The sequence below is a fragment of the Antechinus flavipes genome, chromosome 1 (genome assembly GCF_016432865.1).
Source record: "Antechinus flavipes isolate AdamAnt ecotype Samford, QLD, Australia chromosome 1, AdamAnt_v2, whole genome shotgun sequence".
Lineage (NCBI taxonomy): Eukaryota > Metazoa > Chordata > Mammalia > Dasyuromorphia > Dasyuridae > Antechinus > Antechinus flavipes.
In genome coordinates this window covers 646,216,077-646,233,143 of record NC_067398.1, presented here as the reverse complement: position 1 = coordinate 646,233,143, position 17,067 = coordinate 646,216,077, and the positions used below count along the sequence as shown (strand labels likewise).

The following is a 17,067-nucleotide window of genomic DNA, read 5'->3' as shown; positions in this document are numbered from 1 at the left end:
GTGGAGAATAGATAACTGGAGCAGATCCCCCAAGAAGGCTAGAGAGCCAAATATCTGCAATAGAGGAGGGCAGGCCTGAAACAATGACAGTGTCCAAAAGGGATTGAAAATTTCTATTCAATGAGGAGTTATGAGCACTTTGGAGTTATCCCTCACCTTTTTGAGGCATCTTCTCTGTTACACTGTGGGGTCCAAGGCCATCTACTCTGCTCTTGTTCTTCCACTCCTCCTCTTGTCTTGTCCATCTGAAGAGCTTTGCTGATAGTGTGTTTCTTCTATACTCTCTGGGCCAAAGAGAGTAGCTCTGAGAATTCCACACTCGACCCAATACCTTATTTCTGACAAGCCAAAGCTCACCCAATCTGACTTCATCTTGGGCCAAGTGTGTATGTGACAACCACACAAAGATAAAGAGTGACAAGTCCTAAGAGAGATTGTAGCTAGGGAGGGTGTTTTGGTTTGGGATCACAGGGATAGTGAATTAAGCTATAAGGGAATTAATTAATATGACCTTTCTAATAAAAATGGTAGTACTGATTTGAGTAGGTCTCCCAGAGAACCAGATGAAAGCCGGAGGGGCAGTATTAGGGATGTTTGCAAAGAGGAAAAAAGAAAAGACAATGGTAGGTTAGATGGCAAAAAATAAAAAGGGTAGTGTGAAGCAGGACAAGTGTCTCCTAAATAAAGGGCCATCAAAGCATGTGAGCTTGTGTTAACAGTGAAGGCCTTGAGGTTGAGACTTCCAAAGCTGAACAAATTAAATCCCTCCAAAAAGAAAGATCCTATAACCTTAGCAAAGAATAGGCAGAGGGAAAATCACTAAGCTAGATAAGGAGGGGAGAAAATGGTGGAAGAAAAGAAATAATGGAAGAAAGAAAGTAGTGTAAGAGAACAGAAAACAGAAAGAGTGAAACAAAAAAGTTGTTAGAGGGAAGAAAAGAAATAGAACAAAAGGAAAGGACAGAAAGTAAAGGGAGAAGAAAGAGTGAAGAAAAGATAAAGATTATGAAAAGAGTAGATTCATTTAGAAAAGAGAGAGAGCAAGTAGATTCAACATATAATACTCAGGATCAGTAGCTTTCTCTTGAAATCCAAAGGACAATGAGATGATAATTTTATGGCAACAATAGAATAATGATATAAAAGAATAATAGCAGTGGAGCTGCTCCCAGGAGAGGAAGGTTACTGTTGCTGTTACTTTAGTTCACTGAGGTCCTGAGAATCCAGCAGAGCATTTAAAGAAGGGAGAGAAGAGCGAGAGAGCAGAAAAAAGTAGCCATAGGCACACTTCAGGGAAGTCCAATATTTGTAGATCAGAAGTACATGTATCATGTAGGAGCTAATGCAAGGTTCCCTTTCAAGGATGATCCAGATAGCCCAGCATTTCCAAAGTGAGGTCTTTTCCAGTGGGACAGAGCTGCTTCTGGAAAAGGACTTAGGATGGAAAGTAAGTGCCATTTTTGCTTATACAGGACTTCTTCATAAAGACACTATGGGTCTTTAGGCAAAAATATTTGCCAACAATCAGGTACCATTAGACATTAGGAAAACAAGGAAGAAAGACAGTCAGCTAGTCTCAAGGTCCACCCTAATTACCTATACACATTGTGATCTAGGTTAAAGCATAGAGATGAGCTTGGCCTGGAAAGCCTTTTGCCCATAGTTTTCTCTTTCTGAAGCCTTGTCCCATTTTCCCAGGTACAAGGCCTTTCTCTACTCAGAAAAGGCTCATAGGATCTTTGTCACTTCTGGGGCAGCTTCCCAGGACCCAATATTGCTCTTAGCAGATTGACAGAAATTTAACAGTCAGAAGCAAGACCTTTGCTTCCAAATATATAACTGTTGCCAGTTTGTTGATGTCTGAAATTTCACTACTGGAATGTTATTTCTTCATTTTCATAAAAATAACCTCTTTTAACCTTATCTATATATTCTTTGCTCCTTTCTTTAGAGGACTGTTCATTTTCTCTTCAACTTTGAACAGGCAAAAAAGATAATAGAGGTCAAGTAGAGAGGCAGGAGGGAAAAGGTAGACATGTTCTCCTTTACAAATATCTCATCACTAGTCTTTGATTCTAAAAAGATTCTTTGAACTGCATTTGAACCATTGAAAATAAACATTACTCTCTAAATGTATATGTATGTGTATATATATATATATATATATATATATATATATATATATATATACATATATATATATATATATTTTTTTTTTTTTTTTTTTTAAACCTCCAACTGCTATACCATCTAGCTACCAAGGCATCAAGGGGGCAGTAGATAGAGTACAGGGCCCAGAGTCAGGAAGACCCAAGTTTAATTTTGACCTCAGCTATTTACTACAAAATCACATAGTTTCTCTTTGCATTTCCTCAGTTGTAAAATGGGGATAGTAGTAACACTTAGCTGTCAGAGTTGGGAGAATCAAATGAGATATTTGTATAGCACTTAGCACAGTGTCTGATGTATAGTAGATACTTAACACTTGTTTCTTCCACTCCCTTTCTAGCCACTATGGAGTTGTAATACCCCATCTTTGCTTGGTTTTCTGACATTTTCATCTTTTAGGGCAATTTAACAGATCTTCTTAATTAAAGAGAGAGGGAGAAAAGGAGATTTTTTTTGGCCTAGGGCCTGTCTAGCTTGATACCACAGACTTGTTATTTTGTGACACTAACCCAAATATCCCTGACTACCTCTCTGATGCAAGTAACACTGAGATGCTACTGAATCTTAGCTCATTCCCATGACCATATACAAGTCGTTTTCCTTCTCTGAGCTTTGATTTTCAAATCTATAAAAAAAGGGAATAATAAATACACAGTCTATTTCACAGGATAGTTATGAAGCAAACTTCAAAGTCTCATAGACATGTGAATTGCTATTCTTTTCACTGTTGCTGTGAAAGCTATGGCACAGAGCCTCCAGAAGTCACCATCAAAAATTCTGTTTTTTATCTTATGTATCAGTGAACTTGGTCATTTAGCTACATTTTCTCCTATTTGGCCCTGATATCTCTTTATGATGGTCTGCAGTTTAATCTGTCTTCCCTTATATGTATCGGAGAAGCATCTGATAATGTTTTACCAGCTCTTGACATGACATAGTGTCTCCTTGTTTTTGTAGACTGAATCGAATGCGACACTCAGCCCTGAGTGGGAAAACTCAAACAAGTCCACCAACGTGGAAGAGCAAAGGCTACCGTTGCATCGGAGGCGTCATGTACAGGGTGTCTGCTAACAAGCTTTCCAAGACTTCAGGGAGGCCTAATGATGGGAGCAACAAGCAGCTTCTACGAGGAGGTGACCAGGGCACTTAATGAAAGCTTGGTTATATTGGTGAAAAGATGGGAAGACAGGTGGGATGTAATGGGAATAGCAAGGACTTCAGAGCCTTGAAGCTAGGTTTATATCTTTAAGGAAGTTAGTTTTCTTCTCTAAGCTTCCTCATCTATAAAGTGAAGGAACTGAACTAGATGATCTCTGAGGTTCCTTTCATTTCCAATTCTGTGACCCTATGGTTATTCTGCGTACTAGAGGACAAATGTAGTTGAAGTCAAGTAACTAAACTTTCCCAATTCCTGGCTCCATGGGTTCTTTCCTATTGCTGTCACTGCCCTTTTGAGACTTGGGTACGTAATTCAGTACAGAGAACATTTAACAAGCATTCACAGTGCCAGGCAGCCTACCCCCTCCTTCCAGGTGTTTCTCTTTTTTAAATTCCTCTCAACCAACCAAAAGACGGAATCCTCAGTCCTAGGATAATCAGGCTCCAATGAGCCCTAGACACTCTACATCTCTAAGCAAAGGGATAAAATGCCAAAGGAGGCACTCCAAATGAGTGCTTCCCCAATGGCTCTGAGCCCATTACAGGGAACTAATTTTCTTATTAAATATATATAAAAGAAAATCTCAAGAGCCATCAAAAACAAGACAGATTGAGGATTTTGGAGCAAAGAAGGAAGACTTACCTCAAAACAGAGGGCCCCAGTGGGTGAGGAAATTTCAATTATCTTGACATCCCAAGGGAAAAACCTAAGTGGAGACAGGAAGGAAGAGTACAGCCCCAAGGGAGCTGTACGCCTGCCTTTATCACTTGGCTGAGTTCCTTTCATTTTCTAAGGGGGGTGCACATGTGTGTCTGTGTGCGCGTGTGTGTGTGTGTGTGTGTGTGTGTGTGTGTGTTTTCCTTTTGGACAAAAGAAATGAGGCAGGTATGATAAACAAGATAGGGGTTAGTGAACACCTGGGGCCTGCTGCTCCTGCCATAATCATGTTGGCAATGCCTCGCTAACTGTGTCTAAAATCGGCATCTCAACCGCACCTCTAGCTCCAGCTGCACAGGGAAGCAGGATGGAGAGAAGGAAATTCTTTGGACTCGGTTATTGTACAAATTAACTAGAAAAATATTTCAGTCTCAGTCCAATTTCCCCTCTTTCTTGTCCATCAAGAAGAGCGAGATTCTAAGCTGTGTGCCAGATTGCGAAGGCCCCAGCTGTCAACATACTTCCCTAGCACCACAGGGAACCATAGCAAGAGACAGGAACCTGGAGAGGATGTATGTGCATCTCAGAAAAGTGCATGGCCTGTTCAGCACAGATACTACTAGCCCAGGCCACAAACTTTTCTGAGACAAACAATAGTATCTACAATGAAAATGTGGTGAGGGAAGTGTAATGGAAAGAACACTGGTTTTGGAGTTGGAAGTTTAAATTGTAAGGGTCCTCAAATCCCCTAGCTCAGCAATTCTTAAACTTTTTGTGTGTCATAGACCCCTTTCCAGTCTGGTGTTATAACCCATGGATTCCTTCTCAGACAAATGTTTTTAAAAGCATAAAATAAAATATTAAGATTGGAAAGGAAACAAATCATGCTGAAAGATAGTCCTCAAAATAGTTTTTTAAACCAGTTTGCAAACTCCCCAAGTTATGAACCCTTGATCTAGCTTATGCCTGAGCAGGAATCTCTTCTACAACATACTTGATAATTAGTTATTTGATCTTTACTTGAAGACCTCTTCTAAGGTCATCCATTCCCTCACTGGAAAGCTCAAATCATTAGGAAGCTTTTGTTCATATGAAATTAATGTCTTACTCTGTGCAACTTGCATCTATTGCTTCTATTTCTTCCTGCTGGTGACAAGTAAAACAAATCTGAGCTCTCTGCTTCATCTGTGCCCTTGACAGTATTAACCTTTCAACTCAACTGTCTTCTTAATTTTAGTGATTTCTTTATTCTCTCTCCTATCTGCAAGAATCATACACCTTAGACCTCACCTTTATCAGACCACTTTACTTCCTCTATTCTGAAATTCCCCTCTCTAATGGAATCTCCTTACTTCTCTGTTTCTCTGAATGCCTCATTTTTCCTTAATCGGTACTTTGGCCCTTATCATGATCTCTAGTGCTTTGATTCCTCCCTTATTCTCCCAGTCCTTTACTTAGGTTTTGGTATCACTTCCCACCCTTTACAATTCTCACCATTTTAATAGGGCACTGGGTTCTACCTTTGAATTCCTATTCTCATTTTGCTAATTCCTAACGTCAGATCATCTATCTCCCCCATATACCTTTTCTTGATCTTACACCTGAACCATTTTTTAAAAAATATTTTATGAATGGATGCTTGGGATTTCTTTTTCATCACTGTTACTTCTCCATTACTTCCTTTTCTACAACAAAATCTTTCCTTAAATCTTCATGCTTTAAGTACTCTTGTATATCAGTTTTGGCCAACCTCACCACCTATATTTCCCACTCAAATATCCTCTCCTTATAGATAATTTCCAGCTCTGTATTTGATCTCTAGATCCACATTCCTAAGTCACTGGTAAGACATCTCCAAACAATTGTCTCCCCAATACTTCAAGTCCAACCTGCCCAAAATTGAACTCTTATTCTGTTCCCAAAACCTGCACTTCTTCCCAACTTAATCTTGTTTTTGTTTGATGGTACCCATCATTCTCCTAAACTCAAAAATCTCGAAAACATCTTTTGCTCTTCTCTGTCTTAACTATTTTCTTACTGCTAAAATCATTGATATCAATAACAGTATTTCTTAAATCTGTTATTCCTTTCTTATTTTAGAATGCCACTGTCCTACTTTAAGCCCTTATTACCTCTCTCTTGTTCTATTGTAACAGTCTCCTAATTGGTCTCCCTGCTTCCAGCTTCTACCACATTGCTGAAATAATTGTCTTTGTGCAGAAATCTAGCCATGTCACTCCCCTGTGCAAAAGTCTTCCTTGGCTCTCTCTTCCATCTAGGATAAAGAACAAACTCCTTCACCTGCAGGGCATTTAAGGGCTATCAACAGTCTGGCTTCAACTTGCCTTTTCAGCTTTATCTCACATTATTCCTCTTTACACATTCTACATTCCAGCCACTTTATAGATTTTTCTCCTACTTGCTGTTCCCTGACTTCATCCTGCTACCTTTTGAGTACTATATCATCCTCATACCTGGAATATACTTCCAGTGGCATGTTTTCCCTCCAGAAGGATTCAGTTCCAAACCTAGAATTTTATTCAAAGATTTTTCTCTCTTTTTATTGAAGTATTTCTCATCATTCCTTCCTTCATGAAGACTTCCATGAATTTTTTTTTCCCATTTAAAAATATTCTCTTAAATACTTCTTTAGTTTTCCCAGAGCATTTTGACTGGATCTCTTCTTTGCCCTTATCACATTCTTTATTATACTGTCCTGATATGTGATACAAGTCAGGAAACTTCATTTTAATATATAAGACAGTGGGAAGACCAAGTAGACTTGCAAGGTTTTGCCCATAATTAGCCATGTGATTTTAGGCAAGTATCTTCCTCTCTCTAATCTTCAATTTATTCCTTTATAATATGGGAACAACATGTGCACTGCTTCTCTCAGTTTTCAAACCTCAACGTTCTTTAGAAATGGGAACAAAGTAGTTGTTAGACACATCCCTTCTCACTTTTCTTATCTGTGCAATATGAGTCTCTCTGCTTGCCTCACCTGCCTTTGTCCAAAAAGTGTTGCAACCACAATACTATATACATAAAAGAAATAAATGTGGATTCTCTCTCTCCCCCTCCCTTCTATAAGACACTTTTTGCCCAAAATTACTGGAGGTTTTCCTCCATATAGAGAGCTAGAGATGATGTTGTTGAGGCATTTGTCGTGTCTAGCTCTCCCACTCCATTTGGGATTTTCTTGGGGTTTGCCATTTCCTTCTTCAGCTCATTTTACAGATGAGAAAACTGAGCAAACAGAGTTAAGAGATGTATTCAGGGTCACCCAGTAGTGAGTCTGAGGCCAAATGTAAACTCAGGTCTTCCTTATTCCAGGGCAGCACTCTCTCCACTTCGCTGTGAAACTGCAGGTAAAGATAAGCTTCTATAAATAAAATTCAAGATTTAGGATTGAATCTCTTCTCCCATTTTCTCAAAAGGAATGTGTGTATGTGTGTTGGGAGGGAGGAATTTGTGGGTCTATGTATATGTGTGCTTTTTCTCTCCCTGACTCTTGATGTAAAAATATTTACATAGATCTGTGGATTTATCCCTGATGCCAGTCAGGAACCTATTTCCATAAAACATTCTTTCCCCTCATCCCTCTGATTCTTTTACCTTTTTGCTGTATCTCCCTGTGTCCTTTTGATTTGCTATTGATAATCTCTCATTGGAACAATAGTTTTCCACCAAGCCGATCCCTTTCAATCAGGAGCCAACTTGATTCTTTAGAAAACAGATAATCTCTCTAATATCCATCTCATATGTGTTTATAACTTATCCTGACGTGGATCATTTGCTATCAGACGGGGATGAACAAGGCAGTACATTATCAGTCTGAGAGGGATTATTGGGCTCTGATATCTTGGCTTTCCCTTTGCCCTTGTAGGACTCTACTCTGGTTTAAAGAATTAGTTGTAACTCCAGAGAGAAGAATAAAGAAAATAGAGTTCCTTTTCTCCTTATAGGACACACTAGAGAAAGCAATCACAGGATTTCTGTTACTGGCTCAAAACTTCGTTTTCTCTAAAAGTCTTCTTACAACCCCTGAATTGTCATGTCCTCACTTTAGTTGTATAGATTTCATTATGTATTCTTACATCTGTCATGTAGATTTGCCTTGTATCTATGCTCAAATCTGGGATTCCAAAGGGCAAAACTTGTAGGACTAGTTAGGTTTCATTATTTTTCATTTAAGCGTCTTGAGGCTCATGCTAAAGAGTAGGAAAACAGAATGTCCTTTGTCCTAACCTCTGACCCTAGGATTTCTTCCTGCTCTCAAGCTCAAGGTGACAGTGTTCCACGGTATCTTAGAGTCATAGACAGCCTATGGCTGTGTCAGATAATCTGGCGTCAAGTCTCTCCTCTGGCATTCATTAGGTATGTGCCTGATCACTTGCCCTCTTTCAGCCTCAATATTATATGTGATGGGGACAATGATGCTGATTACTAACTTCATGGGGCTTGTCTGATACATTACAATGCAGATTCCTCTTATGTATAGTTTTCACTAGGTGGCTACTTAATTCTCTGCTTCTGGTTTCAGTGCAGGGAAGCTTAGGAAAAATTAATGGAGGCCAAATCTGAAGTAGTTAGGAAGAAAGGGACAACATGGAAAAGGGAGGAACTCTTTGGGGGATGAAGGGCAGGAAGAAAAAGGGGAATGGAAGAGAAGGAAGGAGTTCAAGATAGGGAAAGAATAGGAAGCCTAAGCTAGAGAAGAGCAGAGTTGGGTATGGAAGAAGACCTGGAAGATTGCCTTTGCCCCAAATTTCTTTATCAGGTATGGAAGAAGACTTGAAAGATTGCTTTTGCCCCAAATTTCTTTATCAGTAGTCAACAAATTTTTTTTTGCCACGTGCCTTCATTTTGTAAAGTGATAACAAAATACCAAGACAAAACAAAACTATCCTGGTGTTCATTTAACACAGACAAAAGAGACAGAGAGAGAGAGAGAGAGAGATTTGAACACATTGAATGTGCTTTGAAGGAAATTCTTAGAACCAGAGGTAAGAAAGGAATGCATTCCAGGTATGGGGGACAGTCTGTGCAAAAGCAAATAGATTGTCTTATATGTGAGAAATAATGCCGGTTTGGCTGTATTTGAATGTGTGTGTCAAGGAGAGGTATGTATAATAAACACTGAAACTTCATTTGGAGCCAGATCATGAGGGGCTTTAGATGAGTGTATACTTGATCCTAGATGCAATAAGAAACTGTGGAGTTTCTTGAGCAGAAAAATGACATAGTTATATCTATGCTTTAGGAAGATCACTTTGATAGATGTGTACAAGATCTTTCTTTTTTGGAAAGAGAATAAACTAGAAGCAAGAAGATGCATTAAGAGGCCATTGCAGTAGTCTAGGTGAGAGCTGATGAGGAATTGAACTAAGGTGATAGTGTGAATAGAGAAAAAGATCCTGAAGTCAGAGATGTTGCTAAGGAAAACTCAAGAACTGGCAACTGATTGGATATGTATGATGAAAGAGTAGTGATGAATTGAGATTGATTCCAAGTTCATACAACTGATAGGCCAGAAGTAGGGTATTGCCCTTTACAGAAATAAGGAAATATGGAAGAGGGGTCTTTGGGGGAGGGGGAGGGAAAGAGAGAATACTGTTTTGAACATGTTGAATTTGAGATAACAATCTCAGTAGAGAGGTCTAATAGTAGCTGTCATTTAGTACTTTAAGGACTGCAAAGTACTTTACATTTGTTATTTCATTTGTTCTTTATAACAATCCTATGAGGTAGAAACTATTATCATCCCCCTTTTACAGATCAGGAAACTGAGACTGAGAGAGGTGGCATGATCTGTTCAGCATCACATAGCTAAGTATCTGAAGCATAATCTAAATTTATATCCTCCTGATTCTAATTCTCTAATTCTATTCTCCTGATTTTCTCCACTGTGATACTAGCTAAGTATTTGATCATATGTAGTCCAGGATAGCAACTAGGTGGAGGTAATTAGATCTGTGATTAGATTAGTTATTGAACTCATGGGAACTAATGAAGTCAACTGAAGAAGTCGTAAAGATAGTGTAGAGAGAGAAAGTTAGCGGTCTCAGATAGTTCCTTGAGATATTCCCCAAGTTAAGGGACACAGGATATGAATAATGACTAAGAAAAAGGACTAAAATGAATCATTCTGAGAGGAGGAAAACCAATAGATAACAAGAAGATAACAAAAAGCGAAAGAGGAAAGCTATCTAGAAGAGGCTAGTCAGCTATATGAAGTGCTGTAGTCACGTCAAGAAGGATGAGATTGATCAAAGGCCTTTGGATTGCTGATTTAAAAGATCATTAATATCTTTTAAAGTAGCAATTTTAGTCATATGAGGTCAGAAGACATTACCAAGTAGGTAAGAATAAAGGAAAAGGAACATAAAAAATATTTTATTTTTTAAAGCCTAGAGGAAGAACTGGTTATTTCTGTGGGCAGCAGAGAATGAGCTCATAGATAGGAAGGGATTAAATTGATAAGGACTGAGATTAGGATTATGGTGAATGAGGCCTAGAGAGAAAGGAGATGATATGGTCAGAATTTATCTAAAAATGGAGATACTACTCTTCTGTAGGCTATTGGAGGAAAGAATGATTCTCAAGGGAAATGCATTTGCCTCTTGAAAAGCTCCAAGAGGAAGCCCAAGACTATGTGGATAATAGATAAAATAGTTTATAGCCGTCAAATCCATAAGCCTTTATTTAAGTGCCTATTATAGACAGGGGCAAGGATAGAAAGGAGTGGTGCTACCAACTGAGGGACCAGGAAAAACCTCATGGATGGTTCATGAAGAAGAAAAAATGTTTGAGAAAAATCTAGAAGAAAATAAAGGATTTCAAAAGGTAGAGAAAAGGAAGCTAAGAAGTACATTCTAGGAATAGAAGCGTCAGTCAACTTTTATTAATCATTTATTATGTGTCAGCTACTGTGCTAAGCATTGGAGATAGAAGGCAAAAAAAAAAAAAAGTCCCTTCTCTCAAGGAGCTCATAGTTCAATGGGAGGGACACATAGCCAACTATGTAGATAAGATGTATATATGATAAAGTGAAGAAAATTTCAGAGGAAAAACATAGTTAAGAGAACCAAGAAAGGAAAGCAGAAGGTGGTATTTAAGCTAGAAAAGAAACTAGTACATTTGAGAAAAGGAGGAGGGGAACAGTTTTAGATGTAGATGAATGTCCATCTGAAAGATGGACTTTCAGAATACTTAGTACGAGATGAAGGGTCATGTTAGAAAAACAGCAAGCAGCCCAGTGCCATTGTACCTCATAGTTTGTGGAAGGAAATAAGGTGTAAGAAATCTGGGAAGGCAAAAAGAGGGTCAAAAAGGTTTTCAAAGCCAAGCAAAGGATTTTATATTTGATTCTAGAGGTAATAGGGAGCCACTGGACTTTATTGAATTGATGTTGGGAGGGTGGGGATGGGGAAGAGTGACGTGGCCATACTTACCCTACACTTTGCCAACTAAGTGAAGGATAGATTGGAATGAAGAAAGAGATGTAAGGCAAGGAGGCCAAACAGAAGACTTGCATTGGTTCTGGCATGAGGTGTTCCTGTGTTAGGGAGGCAGCAACACCAGAGAAGAAGGCAAATAATGTGAGGTGTTATAAAAGGTGAAATCCAATGCCAAGCTGGACCTGGTGAGTTTGAGGGGCTGTAGACAACATTTGAGAATACTAGTAACCATCAGAGCCCATAAATTTATTCACTCATTAAAGGGAGAGCAGTTAGAGATGTGACTGCTGAAATGGTAGGAAAAATCCTGATGGACCTGGGAGTAAAGAAAATTGGGTTCTTGAGTGAGATCATCTTATATGTCTAGACTATAGTTTCGTCATCTATAAAATGAGAGGACCAAAAAACTGTTTTGTAAGGGCTCTCCTAATTCTAAGAATGGGATTCGTGAATCTCTGCTTTGTCTGAAGCAGATAGAGGTCACTATCCCCATTGGATCAGCCCATCCCTTATTAAAGGGATGTTACTAATTGGCTTTAAGCCCCAACTGAACCCACCTTTAGGATATTCCATGAGGACATAGCCCTAGGATCCAGAGCCTTTGGCTGCCCTCTGAACTTAACATGCCAAAATGAGATTGCTGCCAGGCCTATCTTTTCCCCTGCCACTACTGAGATGGCCTGGAAATTAAAAACAATGAAAGGAAAATTAAAAACAAGTGCTTGAAGTTGTCCCTTTAATTATTCCCCTCATTATAATGACATGTCTTTATAAGACTTCCCAAGGGCAGGCTCACAAAGGAAGCTGGGACAGAATTACAATAAGTAATGATGAGTATTATGGTTTAGCCTCTTGGAGCCATTTTCCCTTGGAATGAGTTTCTTTTGGGGCAAGGCTAGTTCTTCAGGCCCTGTTGTAGCAGGAAAGGAGTGAATGAGACTCTTAGTGATAAAGGCAAATCCAGCCCTTCTTTGCAACCCATGCACTGCCCAGGAGAACAAGAGTACCTGTGAAGTGCATTGACGATGTGGTCCAATCTGCTAGGAAAAAATGGGAGCCACTCTGATATCACTTGAAGAAGCAAGGCCATTTTTCTATATTGATGACATGGTGGGAGGCCACCCCTTTTGGCAGACCCTGTGACTTTACTAGCTTAGGAACTTTAGGCAAGTCATTTCATTTCCTCTGGTCTATTTCCTCCTCAGCAGAGCAAGGCTTATTGTCTGCCCTCTTGCCCTCACAGAGGTATTCTAAGGAGCAAGTATGATAATACTAAAAGGTTGTAAAATGAGATTACTATCATGCTGTAACAGGAACAGTTCTGTCTGAACATGCCCAGAGGCTTAGTAAAGAGGAAGAAAATGCTCTCTCACCAAGGGATTCTCTTAAGTATTTCATGAAGGGTACTTTGCCTTATTTTTCATATTTTTAGCTTAATCGTCTTTTTTTTTTTTTTCTGTTCTGAGATTTTAATATTTACTTTTTAGCTTCGTCCTCAAAGTTTTTGAACCCTTAAAAAATTGTTCTGGTAAATGTTATTTTTTAAAATTGAAGAATAGCTCACATAAAATTTCCATTTTTCTAGTATATTAAACACTTACAAAGCATTTCCCCTACAACAGTATACCAAGGTGGCTAATGCAAATAGCATTAACCCTATTTTACAGAGGAAGAAATGGAAACCGAAAATAGGGAAGTGATTTATCCACAGCCACAAAGTTGGAAATACTTTTTCTCTCTTTAACAAAGTTCTTTATGAGGGGAAAGAAGTTTCTTCAGAAGAGAAGAATCCAAAAGGATTCAGGCAGAATCCTTTTTCTGGAGGTTCTGCTTCTCATAACTTTGTGAGAGCTCAATCACTTCATGCCGATTTCAAAGTCACCTATTAGCTGGTAGAACTTGTCTTCCTAAATATATTTTCCTATTTCTCAGCTTAGGCAAACAACAAGCAGAGGATCCCAGGGTAAGAGAAAAGAGCACTGCGTTTGGAATCAGGTCTAAGTTTAAATCTTGATTCTAATATTTTAGAAGACAAATCATTTCCTCTCTCTAAAAGAAGCAGTTTTCTAAAATTTCATGCAGAAATATGAAATAAACTCCTCCATTTCCCAAGTAGTCTGTGGGAGTTGACTTAGTTTGCCATAGTCTAGGATTCCCACTCCGCATTCAGTGATCACATTCTCTAAATGTGATCCAAATAATTCTCCAGTTTTTTAGCACTTAACTCTGGGGCTTGGTGCTAGAAATAAGCAAAATCCCAAAACAAATATCATCAGATTTAGAGTTTAAAGGAACCAGAGAGATCATATATAGTCAGCCATCATTTTTACAAAGCAGAAAGTTGAAGCTTCAGAAGGAAAGTTACTTGAGACAAGCAGTGAACAGCAGAACTGGAATTTGAACCCCAGGTCCTCGATCCAAATCCATGTTCTTTCTGTTACCCTGTCCTGCCACTTTTTCTTGAGGGTTGTTCATTCTGTTAGGAGTGATAATAGAATAATAAGATAAAAGGACAAAGCGTAAGTCAAAGTGCTAGATATAGAAAATATGAAGAAAGAAGAATCATTCTTAGCTAGGAAAGTGTGTTCCATGTGCCCCAGGTTCTGGTCCTGACCTCTCTGACCTCTCAGGTCACTACTGATCTTCCTTTTTCTGAGTCAGACTAGAGGTTGTCCTTCCTTTTCCCCTCGCTACCCTAGCTCTCCCTTCCCCCAAACCAGGCAGGCTGTAGTGAGTAGGGGTTGAAAAGGTGGGTGAGGGCATAGCATCAGCAGCCAATCATGGGCCTGCCAAGAGTGATCAAGCAAGTCATCTGTCTCCCTAAGTGGGAGGAAAGCCAGAGTCCTGCTGTAGCTGCTGGAACCACCTCCCATCGACAGGCTGCCTCCTCATTACTCTGCCTTACCCTGGGGGATGGGAGCAGGGAAAGAGTGATTCGGAGAAGAGGGGCCAATTCAGAATGGATAGGAGGGGAAACTTCCTCACAGGCCAAGCTGTCCAAAAGTGGACTTGGCTGTCTCGAGAGGTAAAGAGCTTCTTGTCACTGGAGACCTACAAGTAGAAGCCAAATGACCACTTGTCAGTGACGTGAAAGGGAGTCCTGTTTGTTCAGAACTAGTTTGGACTTGTGCAAGTCCCTCTGAATTCTGAAATTTTAAGTGTTTTTCTAACTTCTTTTTTTTTTTTTTTTCCCTTGCTGAGACAGTTGGGATTAAGTGGCTTGCCCAGGGTCATCCAGCTAAGAGATGTTAAGTGTCTGAGGTTAGATTTGAACTCAGGTCCTCCTGACTTCAGGTCTGGTGCTCTATCCACTGCACCTCATTCTGAGTGTTTTTCATAAGCTGTGTCCAGCTAACACTCTTGTCAAGATTCACTCACTTCTATCAGTGTGCAACTCTTACTCAGCCTAAGCCCCAACCAAATATTAAATCCTGCCTACATGACCTCCAGCCAAATAATGAATCCTGCCTGCAACATCCCTGGCATATGTCCTTCTGACCTCTGCTTGAATACCTGGAAAAGCAAGGAACTAATTTCTCTGTAAGGTAGCACATTGCACTTTTTTTGACAAAAACTCTTATTATTAGGAAGTTCTTACTTAAGATAAGTTAAAAAATCTACTTCCATATAATTTCATCTCACATTTCCTAGTTCCTAGTTCAGTTCAACAAGCATTTAGTATGTACCTGTTATGTTCATAGCATATGTTTGGCCTTTAGGTTTCAAAGACAAAAGGGAAAACAGTTCTTGCTCTCAAAAGCATATATATTCAAGGGGGTTAGAAAGAGGATATAGGGAAATAAAATATTAGGCCTCTTGAGGAAACCCAAGAAATTCTTGATATCTTAGTTTTTTTTAAATGATGGAAAGATGTAGACAAAAAGAAAGTTACTTTCCTTCCCTGACCCTCCAAGTCCTCATCCATAAAATGGGAATGATGAAATTACCTACTTCGAAAGGTTACAGTGAGAAAAAAGCCTTTATAAACTTTAAAACACAAGAAGAATGTGAAGGTTTTCCCCCCTCCTTTTTAATAAATTCAAAAAGAGAAGAACAACTTTGTAGAAGATTGAAGGCAGCAGAAACCAAATTAAGGTTTGACATTGTCCAGAAAACAGCCTTGACCCCAATCTATTAAAGCCTTGTGGTGCTTACAGTTATGGTCATTGGGAATGCAGCAGGATTGAAGGTGTGCTGAGGCCTGAATTAGTTGCTTTTTGCTCACCTAAGAGGGTTGACCTGGGGCCACATTCCGTGTGTTCTGATTCTGGCCTTTTCCCAAATGCCAACCACAGAGGCATCAGGAAGTCTTTTTAACATCTCCATCTTTTTCTCCCCAGAAAATTTTGTATCATTTGGAGCACTTTATTCCTACCAACTCCCTGGGGCATCATCCTTGCCTATTCTAGATCAGACTTGAAGCTGCAAGTTTCTGGGTCATGAACATGAACTTTCTGGGATGTGTGAGCAGGAGGAAATCTCCCCATCCATCTCACCAACTTCTTTTTAGCCCTCATCTGGGTAGAGTAGAAAATCTGTGCTTATGTCCTAGTGAGTTCTTAAGAAGTCCCAAAGAACTGAGAGATGGGTGTCCCAGGAGCAGGGTTCCTGTCCTGGGGTTGAGCTGTACCAGTATTGAACACAAAAATACAAGCTCCTGGAATTTTAGAGCTATCTAGTCCACCTGCCTACAGGTAGAAAACTGAGGTAGAGGCAACTGAAACAATCTGCTCACAGTCGTACAGATTGTGACACATGGAATTTAGAGTCCATACAGGGCCAGATATTGAAAGCTAAAAAGGGACATCTAAAGTTGTCTAGTAGAACTCCCTCATTTTGTATACAGAAGACTTGAAGCCTAATCAGAGAAAGGGACTTGACCCAATATCAGGACTGGAACCCAAGTACTGGTTTTATCATCCTCAAAACGAAAAAGGTAGTTTTTGTAAAGTGTTTAATAGAATACCTGACACATAGTGGGTGCTTAATAAATGCTTTTTCCTTTTTTCTTGTTGCCTCTAGTGCTTTCTACCAGCCTACTGCTGTTTGACAGTGATTATTAATAAGAATAACTCTATAGCACTTTAATGTTTATAAATGCTTTTCTTCTAGTAGTCCTCTGAGGTTGCTAGTTTAAATACTATCATACATACTATTAGGCAAAGAAACTTTGACTCTCAGTTTGACTGAATTGCCAAGGCTGACACAGCTAATATAAATGCAACAAATATTTATTAAGTATTAATTATTAACTAATTATATTTAAAGTACTACCAAAGGAAATGCAAAGTTTAATTAAGACATGATTTCTCTGTCTTTAAAGAGTTTATGGTAAATAGGAAGAAAAGACACTAATATATTTAATTGCAGGACACAATATTATATCATAAGGACATTTAGGAGATGCAAAATAAAGTGCTTCATGACATCTGAGGATGAAGATTATGATAAATTGAGGAGATCAATGAGATCTTCTTAGAAGAGAAAGTATTTCAGTTATCTTTTAAAGGACAATTAGGAACTGAGTAGGTCAAATGAGAGAAAGAAAACATCCCAGATATAGGAAGTACCTGAGCAAAGGTGTGGAGGCCAGAGAAAAGGCATTTATTAAGTTTTTAGTAT

At 39.1% G+C, this 17,067-nt stretch overlaps 1 protein-coding gene across 1 annotated transcript in view; it reads left to right on the top strand.

The window, feature by feature from the left end:
* ZC3H3 (zinc finger CCCH-type containing 3) overlaps positions 1 to 17,067 on the top strand; it is a 495,342-nt gene that overhangs the window by 354,489 nt on the left and 123,786 nt on the right. Inside the window, exon 5 of the mRNA XM_051971189.1 lies at positions 3,127 to 3,302. Within this exon, the coding sequence (XP_051827149.1) occupies positions 3,127 to 3,302 (176 nt within the window). The remainder of the gene's footprint in view (positions 1 to 3,126; positions 3,303 to 17,067) is intronic.